The sequence below is a fragment of the Cynocephalus volans genome, chromosome 14 (assembly GCF_027409185.1).
Source record: "Cynocephalus volans isolate mCynVol1 chromosome 14, mCynVol1.pri, whole genome shotgun sequence".
NCBI lineage: Eukaryota > Metazoa > Chordata > Mammalia > Dermoptera > Cynocephalidae > Cynocephalus > Cynocephalus volans.
The window spans coordinates 31,506,207-31,524,994 of NC_084473.1; the positions used below are offsets into that span (position 1 = coordinate 31,506,207).

At 37.5% G+C, this 18,788-nt stretch overlaps 1 protein-coding gene across 6 annotated transcripts in view; it reads left to right on the forward strand.

Moving 5' to 3' along the window:
• LTBP1 (latent transforming growth factor beta binding protein 1) overlaps positions 1-18,788 on the forward strand; it is a 222,444-nt gene that overhangs the window by 56,713 nt on the left and 146,943 nt on the right. For all 6 annotated transcript variants that reach the window (XM_063078353.1, XM_063078349.1, XM_063078350.1 and 3 more), the window contains exons 4-5: positions 5,412-5,514; positions 9,616-9,687. In XM_063078353.1, coding sequence (XP_062934423.1) covers positions 5,412-5,514; positions 9,616-9,687 — 175 coding nt within the window. The remainder of the gene's footprint in view (positions 1-5,411; positions 5,515-9,615; positions 9,688-18,788) is intronic.

Here is an 18,788-nt window from a genome sequence, read left to right on the forward strand (position 1 = left end):
CCCTTCTTATGTTTATAGGGAGATCTGGAAACAACTGTAATAACTTTGGGTATGAGGAAAGTGTGAAGGTATTACCTCAAAACTGAAGTTGAAGTCTGAAGATGTGTGTTCTCAATCAGGGAAAGATTTAAATGCACATGACAAAATTTAATAGATTACAGGGTCAAGCAGCTTCAAAATTAAAGGTTTCTGCCCCATTTTTTAAATAATTTTTTATTATCAAGGTTATAACATGGGTATCCATGGAGTAATCATGATGATTCTGGAGTAGCCTCACCTTCTGAAGCACGTCGTGCTAATACAGATATGAAGAGTGGAAGGGTCGATGAGTTATTCCCATGTGCGCAGTTTTCCAGGAATCACGGTCAGTCGGCTGGCAAATCAGAGCCGAGAGTAGCTCTGTTTGTTTGTCTCTCTTCTGTCTTACTTGCATAAGTCCTGTAGGCAGGAGCTCAGACAGGGCAAGCATCTCTAGAGATGTGAATGTGAGGCAGGAGGAGATAAAACAAAAGCAAGTGGTTAGGAGTGCATCTGCCCAGACACAGCCCTATTATAGACATGAGAGCAAGAGAAGTACTCGAGTTTGGCTCTAGTGTGTATTAATTTCTGTTTCCTATATGGAGTAATGTAACCTATCAGTATATATTGACCACAGTATCTTAGTCATGGCAGAAACCATAGTGGTCATCTGCTTCATGTCCTGGGCATCCCTGTGAGACGGTCCTCCAGGCTCAGCTCCTTGGGACGATGTCAGCATCTTCCATTGTTGAGGAGGAATAACTGTTGAAAAGGTCTACTTAATGAGTTGAGTCCTCTTTTCCTGTGATTTGTAGACTTTAGTTCTGCTTATACCTTCGTCATGCAAGAAGCTCCATCTTGTTCACTGTATCCGGACACTGCCATCATGTCTACACGTAGTCTTATCATCCCTGCTTTCTTCAGTTGATCCTCACAGGACCTGGTTGCCAGAACCTTCATTATTCTGCTTGCACTGCCCTAGGTGGGTCATGCATTTGCTGAATCCTAGCATGGATGTGTGGGCTTAGAATGTCCCTTAATCTGCAGCCCAATATGTGAGCTTTCTGAGGAGCTTTAGCACGTTGCTTGTTTGACAGTATATAGATTTTTGTTTCCGACTTGACATAACTAAAGACTGGGTTGTAAATTTAGCACATGGCTTCTGGATTGCTTATTCATAAGAGACATCCTGAAATGATAGACAGGATTTCTCTGCAAATGAGGTGAATAATTCACATAGAGGAAATTCCATTTGGGCTTTTACCTTGTAGAAATTACCTCAGTTGTTGCATAAAAAATGTTGTTAGACAGAGAGAGTTTTTTTCCATGTGATTATTTCTCACCGAGAAGCAGAATCTACCGGTCTTAAAGAAGGACATTCTGAATGCTAACTTCATCCTATTCCGTGTGATTCCCACCAGTGTGGCCTTTTGGTATGGGAGATATAAAATCCTTCCTCCGTCTTCTTTTCCACTTGGTGCTTCCTACATCCAGGTGAGACCTTGTGTTCAGTGGCCTCTTGGGTCACAAGGATCTCTCAGGTAGTTTCTGGCTGCCCGCTGAAGCCTCTTCATAGTTACATGACTGAAGGAGCGTAGGTGAAACTTTGTGCCTTGTTGTAACCATGACTTCAGCCCTCGTCGCTTATACTGTGCAAACCCAGTTTTGAGACAAACACCCGGTGTCATGGTACCATCTATACTGCCATTTATTTCATCAATTTGGATGGCTTGTGCTGCTCTTGGCTGTGGCACAAACAAAGTCATGGGATGAAGCAGTCTGAATTGTGTAATGAAAGCCTTGTACCTTTTTGGAGGCCTGGTAGAGAGGAATGATTTATTTTCACCCTACCAAATAAAACATTCTAGGAATCCAAGGTGAAAATTGGATTTTAACTGCTACTAACATTTTGAGCATATAAAATCAGCAAGTGTTGAGTGTTTTGCTTGATTAAGAGAAGAATCTAAAGAGTCTGGTACAAGACTGATCTGCATATGATGTGGACTGGTGTCGTGCTATCTAGCTGATTTATAAAACTGGAAATAAACATTAAGCACATTTTGGCAGTCAGATTGCAGCAGTGGAGACCTTTGTGTTTTTAGCACAATTATTTTGTTCCCAGTCTTATGCCTGGGTCACTGTTCCCCCTTTCTCCTCCTGTCCTTCATATTTTAGCTTTAAGCCTTTTGTGATTAAGCTCAAGGAGTCTTGGAACTACCTGACTCCAGCCCAGACTCTGGGCCTCACCTCTCTCAGGTTCCCATTTGTTCTCCTGTTGATTCTCTCTCTCTCTCTCTCTCTCTCTCTCTCTCTCTCTCTCTCTCTCCCCCTCTCCCCCTCTCCCCCTCTCCTCCCTCTGCATGTGTGTTTCTCCCTCTCTCTGTTTCTCTACCTCCCTACCTGTTTAACATGCTGTTGTCCAGTCTTCTTGCCATATCTGAGACTGTTTGCTCAGGGCCCTGGTGAACTTCCAGTGCTGGGGCTTTCCCTGTATAGCAGGTAGTAAAACACCTAACGGAGAGCTCTGTCTCCAGAGGGACGTACCCAAGCCAGTGCTTGGTATCAGACACACATGGGTCACTCAGTAAATGTTCATCCAGCTGGGTTGTTTTCCAGGTTTCATGAGTTGTGATGATCGTTGGGCCTCACAACTTACACTAGGACTTTTATCATCCCCAGGATTATGTGTCTTTCAAGGTTCATCTATAAAAAGCAATTATTTTTTGTATACCTGCTTTTACCTAGCTCAAAATGTCTTTAACACCAGCTTTTATTTCAGGGAAATCCACTTTGTCCTATAGAGCCATTTCCTGTTGCATCTGGTACTTTTGAGTGACAGTTAGTCTAACCAGTTTGATTGACAGAGCATCCACAATTTACTTCACTCATATGCTTTCTACTTCCTGGGGAATCCAACAGTAAGGATCTCCGATGGGACATCTGGACAGGAGCTTTTATCTATAATAATAGTTACTGATAATGGTAATGATAGCTGATAGTATGTGTCAGGCATAAGGCTCAGCACTGCACTCACGCATGCTTTCCCTTTCATTTTTCATGACCCAGTGAGAAAGGTACTACCATGTACTCTACGTTATGGGTATGAAAATTAGTCTAAGATAATGCACGTAAGAAGTCCTAGAGCCAGAATCCATACCCAGGCCTCTTTAACTCTTGAGTCATATTTCTAGCCGCTATCATGTACTGCTTTTGGACAGCACACAACATCCTGATGACATCATTGAACACTGTAGAAATGTAAGGACATCAAAGCGACGCTGCAGCTAAACCTTCATTAACTGTGCTGGGTCTTCTCTGGTTTGGTTTTGTTGTACAATTTGGATATGGAGTCACTTAGAGCTTCAGTCAGAATAATGAATGCCTGCACCCTGCGGGAAACAAACGCTGCCCCTGGAGGACTGCCAAGTGACTGGTGTCTACTGCCTGTAGCCCTTCTGAGGGTCACCATCTGCCTGGACTTCCTGTCACCACGCTCTGCTCACTACCCTGGGCGTGTATGCTCATTTCCATTGGTTTTCACGTAGCCATTGCTTGTCTAGTTGGACCACAACTGGTCTGTTTCTTAGCTCCTTAGGTTGTTTGTTCCTTGCTGTGTTCATTCATTCAGCATTTATTGAGCGTTTGCAATGTGTACTGTGTAATAAAGATAAATAACTTACATATGCATTTAATTAAAATGTACAGCAGAGGCAGTGGAACCATGTAGAAAGTACTGTGGAGTAAAGAGGAGGAAGAAGCTCACTGAAACAGGAGACGGGAGGCTTCAGAGTGACAGTTCTTCAGAGCTGGGTCTCATGGGAGGAATAAAGTCTGTCTGGGGAAAGAAAAAAGGAGAAGACATTCAGGGAGAGGAAGCAGCTTTTGAAAAGACACAGTTTGTTAAGAAAATAAAGAGTTCTTTGGTGTGCCTGAAGGATAGATGTAGAGAGATGGAGGGGGACAAGGATTGCCTAGGGCAGGAATAGAAAGGACCTAAGATATCATGGTAGGGAGTGTGCAGTTTTTAAACTATGGAGAGTCACTGAAGGTTTCTATTCAGTAGATGAACGTGATCAGATTTGTCTTTGTTTTTTTTTTTTTTTTTTTTTTTTTTTTGACCTTATTTAACCTTTATTACCTCCAAAAGGACCTGTCTTCAAATACAGTCACACTGAGAGTTTCAACATATAAATGGGGTGGGGGATAGAAGAGGATTGAGTTCATAGCAGAGGCCAAGTAGACCTTTTTCCAAGGAAGTAAATATAAATTTTAAGTATATAAAATTTATTTTTTTATTTTTTTTTTTTAATTTATTTATTTTTATTTTTTTATTTTTATTTTTTTATTTTTTTTATTTTTATTTTTTAATTTTATTTTGTCGATATACATTGTAGCTGATTAATGCTCCCCATCACCAAAACCTCCCTCCCTTCTCCCTCCCCCCCTCCCCAGATTTGTCTTTGGAAAGATGACTATGGAAACTGGAGGATTTTGTAGTGGTTGAGGCAGAGGAAGGCAGAGTGAGCCCTTGGATACTCTGCATTTGTGCATGAGACAAAGATATGGGGTGTGGGCTTAGCCTGCACAGTAGGGATGGAGAGTGGGGTGGCCCTGCTTCAACTGGCCTTTGGATCGGTACACGGGGCAGGATCTGTTTTCCTAGGCTCTTGCCCATTCCATTGAGTTGGTTTTAACATTTGACAACTAGTGCTACTGCAGTAGCCTCTAAGCCCTGCACTTCTCTGCCTGCTCAGGCTGGTCTTGCTTAAACCTGCCAGCACCTTCCTAGCTTGGCTGACTTCCCTGGGTCAGACTGCCTGGCGGCTTGGATCCTTCATCTCTACCAGAGCTGATCTGGCTCAGCCAAGATCATTTCTTGTAGCATCATCTCCTCTCCTGTCCCTGCTCAGGCCTTAGGGTTATAGGAAGACCAGAAGCCCCTTGTAGGTGGGACCTGTGCCACATTCTCAAGTTTTACACATACACCACACCCTTATAGCTCTGTAGCCTGATGATTCACAGGAGAGATTTAAACAGACAGTTACAACTAAAATTTTAAAAGTTTATATTGACCTTTTAAATTGTGAGGTTCTTATTAAGAACAAAAATGACATCGAGAACTTAAGTTTTATAAAGTGCTCTGAGCAGTGACAGATTTTCATAGGAATCCACAAATGCCAAGGAGCTCTTATTTGGAAATGTGCTTGTTCACTTTAGTATTGTATTGATTCTGGTATTTTTTTTTCAAAGTTTTATAGTTTTTTTTTTTCTTTCTCTAATTGTGTCGATAACAAGGGAACTGTTTTATAACGTGACTGTGAAGCACAGCAGTGCTCTAGCGCTGAGCATCCTGCACTCAGTTAACCTTCATATTTCACACCTAATCATTGCAGTGTGGCAAAGCTCTCCCTGGCCTTTCAAAGCAAGAAGACTGCTGTGGAACCGTGGGTACCTCCTGGGGCTTTAACAAATGCCAGAAATGCCCCAAGAAGCCATGTAAGTGATGTTTCATCATTCCTTTGCAGGTCAATGTAGCATATCTGTTTCTTACGGTTATCCTTTTAATGATGAGGCAACATTATACTTTCAAAGAACCCCTTTACTGAATTTGAAACCTTGAAAGTCTGATAAAGTTTTCATATGGATTCTGTAAATATAGTTATCGATTGCCTTCTGCAGTTGAATTACTTAGGGGAGAAAAAGAGGCAATGAGCTAAAATAGGCTCTTTTGTCTTGGGAAGAGAAAATAAAATATCTTTTAAAATGGTAAGTAAATGTTTTGAACCCTATGGACAGTGAGTGTAATTGGTATTTCTTAGGTTAAATTGCTTAAATGTAAGTTTTGTTCATATCCATTTTGTAGTTAGTGTTATACTATAGTATTTCAAATTTCATTAAAGGAAAACCTAAAATGGGGAAATGATTGGTTGGCTAGTCTGTAAAAGAGAAATTTATATCACTAGGACACAATACTCCCCCCTCCCTTTTTTTTTTTTTTTTTTTGGCAGCTGTCCAGTATGGGGATCCGAACCCTTGACTTTCATGTTATAACACTGCACTTTAACCCACTGAGCTAATTGGCCAGCCCTACCCTTTTTTCTTAGCTCTGCTCTTATACTATTACATTCCTCAGTGACACCAGACTGTATCTACACCCACATGCTTTGATTGTCTTTGCAGTGTCTTTCAGAACCTGTTGTATAAATCCAGGTTTCCACCTTTCTGTTATTCTCTTCCCAACACTGGTTTTTATTTTTAGTTTTTGAATGTGGCGTTAACTCTGGATAACTGATTGCTAATAAGGACTTTTTAAGTCGAGCTTTCTTCCCCTCACTCATGTTTTTGCTAAGAGAGCAAGTGATGTTTTTCTCAATCATCTTGTTTTGCCTCATATAAATGAAGATTTTTATAATTGTCTTTATTCTGCAAGGAATTTCTCATTTGCATCAATTGGACAATTTACTCTTCTAGAGTATCTGTTGATTTGATTGAACAGAGAGGTTTAAAAGGCAGTTGAGAACATCAATCTAAAATCTTCTCTCTTGGAATTACCACGTCATCTTTTTATATCCTATTTGTTCTTCTTCCAGGATAATAATTTGTCTTAAATAATTGCCTCTCATTTGGACTTCCTTGTTTTCCAAACTTACAGATTCTCTAAATGCCTAAAGCTAATTTTGTTTATTTTATTGATACTCCTTTTACCTTCTTTGAGAGGACAAATTTGTTGAAATGCTCACTAAAGTTTCTAATAATTAATGAATTCTTCCTTTAGGAAAAATCCACATAAATAAGGACATTCAGTACTGAGAAAACATCCCAAGTAGACTTTCTAAGCTGATTCGATAATGATTTGCAATGTGGATTTCCAGGAAGTAGGTTGAATGTGGTGGTCCCTCTTTGCTGGAAGGTCCATTTGCCTAAAATTATTTTGACAACCTGACCAAACGGATATCTAGGATACATTTGGTATGATTTAAAGAGCATGGTGTTTGGAATTGGGTAGACCTGAGTTTGACTCCCAGTTTTGTCATTTGGTGTTGAGTCTTATGGATCATTTAACAGGAAATTTATATGTAAATGTTGAAAAAGCATTGCCACCTTTTTTTTTTTTTTTTAAACTGCCTACACTTCACTTGTCTGTAGGAATATTGGAGAGGACACGTTTCCCACTGTTAGGTTTAAGGGCTGGGAATGAGGGAAGTTAGGTTCTGAAAACTTTGGTTTTGGCCTTTATACTTTCTCCATCTTCTCCCTTATTTTCCTTTTTCATTAACCCCCTTCTTTGCGTGTCTTTTCATTTGCTGCTTCTCTTTCCTCCCTTATTCTAATCCCAAAGTAGCAGGAGAGTACAGATGTTAGGTATCAAGGAACTCAGATGGTCCTTCTTTTTCATTTTTTAAGTTCCTAACTTCCACTTATGAACTTTAGTCATTTTTATATAAAATTGCATCATCTGGGGATGAATTTGCAGCTTTATATGGTTTCATTAGTTCTGTATTTTAATTTTGATAATGATTTAAGTTGAATGCAAAAGTACGAAGTTGCTGTCACTTTTAACTAAATGCTGATGAAAATAAATTCATGTGTTCGCTCATTTCGTGTATGAAATCGAAGAGATTGATTTCACTTCAGGTAGGGCGATGTGAATTATGAATGAAGTAAACTGTTCGCATCTTGACACTTACCCCATTTGTGCCGTCTTAAGTGACTCACTCCCAAGAAACACACTCAGGGTCCTATTCGTCCCGTGTCATTTAAAATACTTTCCTTTCCTTCGTTGGTACTACTCTCTAAAACATATTCATTTTGGAAGAGAGCAGACTTTCCTTGGCTTCTATATGCCATGGTTTTATATTCCATGCCCTTTTTTTTTCTTTCACTCAAAGTAGTTCAAACTTAAGTTTTCAGGTTTTTTTTTTTTTTTTTTTAATGTTGGAAGTTATTGTTTATCCACACACAGAAAGACCTTTCATTGTTGATCATTTTTGCTGTGAAAACTTAATTTTAAATGTGCAAATGATTTCATTAAATAGTCTGTAATCCATTAGAAATGTGCTTAGCATGAACAAATCACTTATCCTTTAAAAATTCTTTGAAGAAAATTAACGTAGACTCTTAAGCTGAGGAGGACTTTAAGAAATCATCTGGTCTGGCTCTCTGCCTTGCAGTAACTGCCTGTTGTAACTTCTAAAACAAGTTATTATCTCTTTTGCCTTTGAAGAATTCACAGACCGAGATCCCGTGATCGCTGTAGGCAGCCTGCCCCAGAGTGTCTTCATTATATGGGACGAAACTAGACCTGAGGCCAGGCATCTGAGTGAGGCGACTCCCACGTGCCAATGTCTCCCCTCTTTCAGCTCACTGTCCCAGGCTTCTCGCTTTGATCTTCAGTTTTAGGCATTCAGAAGGCTGTCAAGAGAGGCAATACAGCAAAGAAAGTCATGAAGGAGGAGAGGGACACCACTGGCAAATATTCACCCTCCATAGCATGTGTGAAGGGCAAAATAATACTACTTTTCAAAAGAAAATTTCTTTTTACTTTCAATTTTCCCTTTTTTACTCCTTGTTCAGGTCTTTTTAGGGGTCTAACCACCCGTCTTATTTTGATTACAACCCATTTTCTATCACACGTTATCCTCTTAAGAAAATATCTTCTTGCAGGAAGTAATAATGATATTTGACATTTCATGAATGCATGCCTTTGTCAGGCACTATGGTAGGCATTTTTCATGAATTTCTAAACTCAACAACAACCTGTCCTGCTCAGTAGATGTAAATATACCCCCGTTGTTTAGAATTTCAATTTGAAACCCAGGAAGCTTGTTTCCCTGCTATTGATAGGCAGAGCCAAGATTAGAACTCACATCTGCCTGGTCCCAAAACTTGTGCTATATCTGCTATGCAAGCTGGTCTCTCAGGTCTTACTTCATAGTATCAAAATCTCCATGAATAGGGTTTTGTTGATAAGTTGGTGACTACAACATTCATATTGTTTCGGTTTTCTGAGTAAAGGACTGTATGACTAATCACAGAAGCTCTTTTAATCTCCTAGCTTCCTCTCATTGCTGCCTAATCTTCTCAAGTTCATAGTATAAGAATCATCTCATAACTAGGATACCTGAGCCTATAATTAAAGCAAACATATAATTTATTGTCTAAACTGGGACACTTTTGAGAGTCAAATGCTGTTAATTAACTTTGCTGTAATAATAGACATAACCCAGGACTCTCCCAGGCAGACCAGGACGTGTACCCTACCTATAATGGATAAGAAAATGCAAACCCATGAAAAAAATCACTGGGGAGGAATAGATCCTTTGTGGTAGAAATACGTATTTAATTATTCATTGGAAGAGAATATGAAACAATCTTACGATTCTTTCAGTTAACATAATAAAGGTTTACTGACAACATTTTAGTATACTGAAAAAGAAGCATAATGTGAAAGGAATTGTGGAGGTATACATTGGTATCTTATAAACGAACAAGTCACTCTGCTGATTTCTTGAGTGGCTTTGGTTAACACATGTGGTAGTTTGGGATTATAAGAATTTAAACTAAGCATGTAACAAGGAATTATTTCTTCCCTTACAGCTTATCATGGATATAACCAAATGATGGAATGCCTTCAAGGTTATAAGCGGGTTAACAACACCTTTTGTCAAGGTAAGGTTAACTGAGTTTGTTAATGTGTACCCAGCAGTTGTTTGGGCTTTGTAGAAATTTGAGTAGTTTTGCCACAGGTTGCTCATTAGCCCAGCACGTGCACCACCTCATGGTCTTTCCAGTTAGCTAAGGCAATATAGAAGTTTAATGTGTGGCTGTTAGAAATGCTTTACTACCACTGAGACTTTATGAAACTTTTTTTTACCTTCTATTACTTTGTAATAAAATCCACAGGGGTTTGGGTGACATAACAGAGCACCCCGTGGTCTCCATGCTAGTCACCTCATATCCATGCATGGGTACATGCCCATGCACACATACATACCTAGCAGTACTTTTTTGCTGACACATTCTGGGGCAGTGGAGTTCCTATTTCTGCTCTCATCAGAATATTGCTGGCCATCTTGAAATATTCAGAAACTAAATATCAGTGTGAACACTTTTCCTAGGCAGTAGGAAAAGCCATGTAGCTAAATGTGAAATGCCCTCAGCACTTTTGCTCAGTTTGTTTTGAATAGTACAGCAGAGTTGTACAAGCAGAGGGAAATCCAGAGATCATTTAGTCCAGCGTCTATACTTTATTTTTTAAAAATTTATTATTTTTTTATTATTTTTAATTTTTTAATTTTTTTAAATCCAGCATCTATACTTTATAAACGAGGAAACTCAAGCCCAGAGAGGTTAAGTGACTTTCCTATGGCTTCATAGAGCTGAGACTGTAACTCAGGTTTACCAATGCCTAGTTTAGTACCCATATATGATATCAACATTAGTTTTAGTTAACTTTGTAGAATGTCCAATTAATATTCCCAATTTCCCTTTTTATGTCTAGGATGAAGGTGTTATTATTAGTAACTTGGAAATATGTGTACACTGAAACAGAAAAAAAAAGAGCCTCCTAGAGTCTAATTGTCCCAAAAGTCATGTCAAGAGCACAGTACATGTCTTCTGATTCATATGCTGGGGCCCTGTACCCTTGACCAGCATGTGTCTATAGGATAGGGTAGATTAAGGTCATGTTATGGGTTACAGGTTAACCCCATGTGAAATTGGTTCATGTCAAAGGAGTAACTTAAATTACCTGAGAACTTCCTCAGGTAAATTGTCTATTCCGTAGTGTATCTGTGTGATTTTTATGATATGTAGAGTCTTTGTTGACTTAAAGGATTTTGTCTTTAAAAGGTTTTTACCTTACAATATTATAAGCCCTTATAATATGTGACAGAATGGTGGGAAAGTTAGAATTAACTGCTCAAGGAGAGGATATCCATGACACTTTTTAAGAAATAGCTTCAAGCCTTAAAAATATGGGAATAATGTATTAATCTACATTATTTTAAAATCAGTAGAATGTAAGATATTGAATTAAATGAAATGGATAGAACAATGAAGGAATAGGTTGAATGAATAAATAGATGATGTATTAGTCTGTTTCTGTTGCTTATATCAAAATACACAGAACTGTATGATTTGTAAGAAAACAAAAGTTACGCTTACAGTTTTAGAGGCTGGGAAGTCCAAGCTCCGGAAACACATCTGGTGAGGGTCTGCTTTGGTGATGGCTTTACAGCAATGCAGGGGTCTCACATGGGAGAAAATAGTGGAGCAGAGAAACTCTCATGTGGTCAGAAACCACACCCATGACCACCATTATTAATCCATTCATTACAGCATGGTCCTACAACCTGATCACCTCTTTAAAGCCCCACCTTTCAGTTATCACAATAGGATTTCCTACCCTCTTAACACTGTCATAGTGGGGGCCAAGTTTCCAATATCTGGAACTTCAGGGGACACAATTTAAGCTTCAGTGAGTTTGAGGGGGACATTCAATCAGTAGATGGTTAAATGTATATTCTACAGTTTAAGCCACGTTATTTCATAGATTTGGATAAAAATGTATACAGTAAGCTTTACCACGTTTGTAGGGTGCATTAGTAGAAACAGAGTCTGCACCCATCAGACTGAATTTGGGGTTTGGATGTTCAGTGTTCATTGTCTTTTGGTTAATAAGGTCAACCAAGCTTGCTAAGGGCCTGGAAACATGAGTGTGTTTGGCTCAGGGAAGTACAGGCTGAAGAGAAATATAATGGCTGCCTTATAAACATGCCTTTAAATGTTTTCAACATGCCTTTGAGTGTATTAACTGTTCAACAAAACAAGACTTTTTATGAGTTGCTTCAAAAGCCAGAATCAGTAAGATGGAATTAAAAGGAGGCATATTTACAACAACTACAAGAAAGCCTTTTCTGTGGAATAGAGTTCCCCAGTCCTGTAACGAAATGTCTTCAGATGTCCTGAGCTTCCTGCCCATTGAGGTGATCCAAAAAATACTTAATAACGATTGGCCAGGGATGCTATAGGGTATTTCTATTCTGTGCACTGTGTGAGGTTAGATGACCCTGTAGGTGCATTTCAGTTCTATGATGCTATTGTTGTACTCTGTCCCTTGGGACAGAGGCTGTGCATAAGAAGAAAGGAATGACATCTCTGCCTGTTACACAAGGTGCCTATAGACACCTAGTTTCCTGAAGTGCCCCCTGTGATTAGGTATATCTGTTTAGCTGTCATTATTTTAATTCTGCATGGCTAATTGTTAGACACTTTCTCCAGAATGTCAGATGCTCCTAATTTCTCTGGATGTCAAATGGTAGAGAATATATGTACATTTGTTCTCTCGGTATGGTGTGTTTGTGTGTATTTGTTTGCCATTTGTGGATCTCTGAAGACAGAAGACCTGCTCTCTCTTAGAGTGTTTTATGGTGTTATTTTTTCCTGACATATTCGGAATAAGTTATTGGAGAAGACATTTGGTCCTGAGGTTTTCTTTGTATGAAGTGTTTTAATTATGGATTAAGTTTGTGTAATAGCTATAGTATTATTCAGATTTTCCATTACTAATTTATGTGTTTTGATAATTTGTATTACTTTAGAAAGTGTTCATTTCATCCAGAATTTGAAATGTATTCATGTGAAGTTTTTTCTTCATATACTCCTATAGCTTTTTTTTTTTTTTTGGTGGCTGGCCTGTACAGGGATCTGAACCTGTGACCTTGGTATTATAAGGTTCCACTCTCTGACCCACTGAGATAACCCACCAGCTCTTTCTTAATATACTCTCATTATCTTTTTAATGTCTCTAGTTTATGTAGTAACCCCTGCCTCCTTTTAGTTATGATTTTGGTTGTGTGTGCCATATTCTTTTTTCTTGATTAGGTTTGCCAGTGGTTTATCAATTTTATTTTAAAGAATCAATTTTTGGCTTTGTTAAAAATATTCATTGTCTATTTCAGTAGTTTTTGTTCTTTGTTTCTTTTTTTCCCCAACCTTCTTTTTGTTCAATTTGTTGCTGTTTTCTGATTTATTCAGATGCATTCTTAGATCATTGATGTCAGTCTTCTTTTCTAATATATGAACTTCAGGCTATAAATTTCTGTTAGTCTACGTTCTGACTTTAACGGTACCCCTCAATTTTGTGTCATATTATTTTTCAGTTAAATTGAAAAAGAAATTTGTTCTGATTTCTATTTTGACCCATAGGTTATTTAGAAATGTATTGTTTAATACCTAAATATTTGTAATTTTTTTCTTTTTAATTCTATCAATTGTTGTGTAGAGGGCGTTAAAATCTCCTACTATGATTGTGGAATGGATTTTTTCCTTTTATGTCTGGCAAATTTCTAACTGTATTTTCACATTTATAGTGGTTTCTTTTAGATAGCATATAGTTAGGTTTTGCTTTTTTTTTATACATTCTGATATTTCTGCCTCTTAATTGGAGTGTTTATTGTGTTCAAATCTAATATAGTTACTGATATGATTGAAATTAGGTCTACCTACCTTTGTCTCATCGGGAATTTTTTGTTCCTCTCTTTCCTTGTCTTCTTTTGGGTTGTTTGAATATTTTTTAGAATATCATTTTAATTTATCTGTTGGCTTTTTACCAACACATTTTTGCATTTTTAAGTGATTGCTCTAGGAATTATAATATGCGTCTTTAATTTTTCACAGTGTACTTAGAATTACCATAGTACTACTTCACAAAAAATACAAAAACCTAGCCACCAAATAGGTCCTCTCCTTGGCCTGGGGATCAGTCTCCTACTTATGCTCCATGTCATACCCTTAGTGAAAACTGCCATGAGAGTCCCCCAGACGGCATTAGGATCTCCTCCTATTTTGTTTTGAAATTACTTATTTACATTGTATATTAATTATTTATTTACATCTCTCTTCTTGTCAGTCTATGATCTCCCAAGATCAAGGACCCAGTTTTACTCATTTTTGTGAACTCGGAGCCCAGAGGTCATGATAGACTTTCAAATAAAAACATTTCATGTGAATGAAGAAAGGGTTCATTTGTTATTTATGAGATAAGAGGCATTTTATAAACTTCTTTTAACTGGTCAAGTACCAATGACTTACAGATAAAACCAAGATACTTTTAGTGATGCATAATAAATCATGTATCTAAGAACAGCAGTCAAAACTTACAAAATGGGAAATAAAGAACTAAGTAATAATTTTAATATAATATAATAAATTAAATTAATTTGCTTTCAATTAACAATTTTATGTGTGCCAGATACTTTGCTTAATAAGCACTTTGTATCGGTTGTCTCCATTAGTCTTTAAAATATCTTTTTGGCGTAGGTACTATTGTCCTCATTTTATAGGTTGAGAAATTGAGACCTAGGAGGTTAAGTCACTTGTACAGCATATAGCTAATAAGTGCTAGATGTAGGAATTAAACCCATGTAGACGGAGACCAGAACTTAAGCTATCAACTGTCTTGTTCTATTGTAGGAAAGGGAACTAACATTTATGGATCATTTAATATGTGTTAGTCCATGGGCTGTGTATTTCATTTAATCTTCAAAACAATCCTGTGAGATTTGGACGTTATTAATCCCAGTGAGAAACTGAGACACAGAGAAGAGTAAATAACTTTCCCAGGATCACAGAGATAATTAAGAAGCTCAACCAGGATTCTACTCCCAAGCTACCTATGGTTTCCTTTACTTTTATATATATTTGTACAGAATTAGTAACACAGATACTAGCTAATTAGAACAGAAAATATACCACCTGTTTTGAGAGGTAGTAGAAGTCAAAGCAATTAATGTTAATTCAGTTTTGTTTAATAAAATAAGATGGTTATCTAATATGTTCCTTTTACCGATTGATTCAAGGTGGTTCTGAACATTCATAGTCATAGGAGTACCACTTTAGAAGTAGAAATAAGAATTTGCAAGTAATCACTACTTATCTCACTTAGCAAAGTAGAATGGAGAATTCTTCAAGTAATTGCTTGAATTTTTTGTGTTTTCCTCTATTGGTATGGCTGAGTGACCTTTAGCAAATTTTGTTCATATGGAGCATATCAAACGGTCCTGCCTTGGTCAGTTCCATTGACGGTCTGTTAGTAACAGCAGATCCTGGCTTACGTTGGTCTCAGGAGGATATTTGCAGGCAGTGTTACACTTTTTGGCAAGGATTGTGGAGTGAAGTATCACAGAAAATTCTATTTCATGGTGCCTGAAGAAGGTATCACTAGATTATGCTACAGAGAAGTTTGACTCATAAAATAGCAGGATTTCATTCAGCATAATCTATTAAAATTGCTATTGAGAGAAGGGCTTAATTTCACTCCCTTTGTGATATTATTGGTAGGCAAAATGAATTAGAACTTCTCACATTACATATGTACACTTTAGAGCCTTGAAGCTTTCTGATTTTATCCTAAAGTTTTTCAAAAGGAGCCCATTAAGCATCTAATTACTTGTGCATTCCACATTGTTCTTACAGTCTAACGTCTTCTCAGTTTACAAAGCATATTTAAAGTTGAAGTGATTAATAATTAGAATTACATTATTTCCTTCAACTAAGTGAACTAATATATTGAAACAGCTTTTACTAATGTGTGCTCAGTAACAAAGAACCAACTGTGCACAAGTTAATTTGAGGAGCTTTCACTTAATTGCCCTCAAAATTGTTTTTTTCTCCTCTCTAGTAGTCCTGCAATTATCTTTTCAAAGGAATGATTTATTGCATACACACACATGGAGCTCTGAAACGTGCCTCGCTGTCCTCGACATTATGGAATTGTTATAATTTGCTTCATTTATCATAACAAACAATACAATTATATTTCCTGGTGGGTCTAGAGCAGCATTTGTCATTGGATTATTATGCTAAAGGTTTGATGTGGAACTAGAATTAAATGAAATAAAGCCTCATGGAAGTGATCGTAAGCACTCCTGTTTCATACTGCTTCGTGCTACAGCTCAGTCCTTCCCTGCATTTGAGTACTCTCCTTCCCATAACTTTGCCATGAGATAAGTGCATTCTTAAAAAGGTAGATGTAAATCTAAGTTTTAAAAATAGAATTTGGTTCAGAAAGTACTTGGGGATCAGTCTATGTGGTGAAATCTTTTAGTGAAAGCAAATATCTCTTGATGTCATAAAATCACTTACCAATTACATAAGCACACAGATATAAAATCAACCTAATATAATTTTCAACATTTTTGCATGTACTGAGGTGCTGTGGAAGGAACCAAAATATATAACTAGAGGACATCTACTTTTATAATTCAATGTACGTATATTCTTTTCCCATAGATAATCTCGAAAACTTTTTAATGACTCAGCTTTCCATATACATCGATTGATAGGGCACTCCTGAGCTATGGACTGAAGATGTGTGATGAACAATGAGTAAGGCATCGTTCCTGCCCTTAGAATTTAGTGTAATTAGATCAGTTTGAATCAGCAGGATGCAACTGGCTTTATTCACTCTTCTAGCTGGCCGATTTTAGCTGACTCCAGAAAATATAAAAGAACTGTCCCCACAACTTTCTTTCAGTGTCATTTTATTACCTCGATTGTTCTGCTTTAATGAAAACAAATTTACAATACAGATACATGAGGGCACAATAGTACTGATTACCAAAACTTTCACTGTAGGGCTCCTTTTAAACAGAAAACTCCCTAAAGTGCATCTGAAACCAAATTTTATTTGTACGAAAGAAAAGGTAATGCACATTTTTTTCACGGGTCTATCTCTGTTATTACGTGAGACTCACCAGTCTTGATCAACATTTGACACAAGTAAGCAATACCCAGGACTTTTTGGTTATAAAGACTTGTCTGCACTGTAGCTTGCATTTTAGTTCTCTTAATGATTACCAAAAAATACTGAATATGAACTGCAATATGGTGAGCAGGTAAAGAAAGACTGGTCTTTGAGTGCTTTAGAAAACTGGACAAATGAGGACCAGAAAGTGCAGGTAAGAACCTCTAGAAAACCTGCTTGGCTGGAGAAAAGAATGTGGCCTGTAGCATAGTGCTGGGTTAAAACAGACAGATAGATGAGATGAAGTTATTCTGAAATTTGAGGCAAGACTCATAACTAGTGGCATGCACCATTTACGTGCGGTTAATTATGGGCTTTGTGATACATGCTGGGAAAACAATTATTGGATTTATACTACTTTTGACACAGTGTTAATGAAAAAATATTATTTGTGTTTTTGGTGATTGGCTGATAAGGGGATCCAAAACCTTAACCCTGATGTTACCAGCACCACACTTTAACCAGGTGAGCTAACCAGACAGCCCTTATTCATGGCATTTGTTAAAGAACAGTAAGGCAGACTTTATTCAGGGGGACTATTGTGGTAGATACAGAGACCACCACAATAGAGTTTTGAGAGGGAGAGAGATGGGGCTCAACTCTGAAAACAATAAGAAAAAGTGGGAATTTACAGCCAAGGAACCAGGGGTGAGGGTGGGGTGTGGTGGATGGAAAGTTACGAAGAGGAAACATCGGGGGTAAGGGTGGTATTCTGTGTAAATCTGACCTAATAGTATTCTTGCTGAAGGCAGGTTGGTGTGATCAGACATCTCCTGGGGGTTGGTGGAAGATGAGGAACCCAGTCAGATATTGAAGGTGGAGGATTCTGTCCAATCCTGACTTAGCAGGATTCTTGCTAAAACTGGACAGTGCAGACAGAGACGAACACAGAAGCCCAACCTCAGGGCCTATTTGAGAAGAGAGTTCAGTGGAGGCTGACAAGAGTTTGGTCAAGGAGAGACTCTTTGTCAGTGGAAATGTCCAAAGGTCATTTATGAAAACCTGTTGCCTATTTAAAAGAAAATGGATTTGTGACTTAGATATCATTTTGCGATTATTTTCAAAGGCATAGTTAATGCAAACACAGAAAGTTTTCTTTTCATACAGTTGATATATTATTTTACTGACATTTTATCATTTTTGGCATACAGCATTGTTTCTTTTTTTTAATTTCTTTTTTTTTTTTAAATGCATATTCATGGGGCACAAAGCTGATTTGATCAGCATTTTTTCTTGTATCTGGTGCTTTCTGTGTTCACGTCTTCTTTTAAGGAGGGTTTACCAGATAAAATATAGGCCACCCAGTTGAAGTTGAATTTCAGATAAACAACAAATATTTGGGACATACTTATACTAAAAATTATTTGTCATCTATCTGAAATTCAACTTTAACTGGGTGTTCTGTATTCTTGGTAAATCTGCATTTTTGAGGTTATATCCTTTAACAGTTCTTTTAATGAGGGTCACTAGGAGGTATATACTTTACATGTCTGAAAATATGTTGCACTCATTCTATAACTAGACTTAGTCAATTGTAAGTTGCCAGTTGTTTTTCAGCAGTACTTTGACTTTACCAATGTCTTCTGATTTCTTTTTGATACCTGTTCCTTTGTAGATAAATCTTTCTCTCTTTTGAGATCGTCTTTTTAATTCATTATGTTCTGTAGTTTTATCATGATATGTCTATATTTGCATTTTCTTTTACTTAGTAGAATGCAATGTCAATCTGAAAACTCAAGTTTTTCCTTACATTTGAAAAATGTTCACCTATTATCCCTTCATATATTGCTTTTCCACCATGCTGTCTGCTGAAACTCCTATCAGACAAATGTTGGAACCTCTCCATTTTTCATGTGCTTTAAAAAATCTTTTGGGCTTTTATTCTCTAATCTTTTTTTACTGCATTTTGAATAAACACCTCAGTTCTATCTTCTAATTTTCTGATTTCTGCTTTATGATGCCC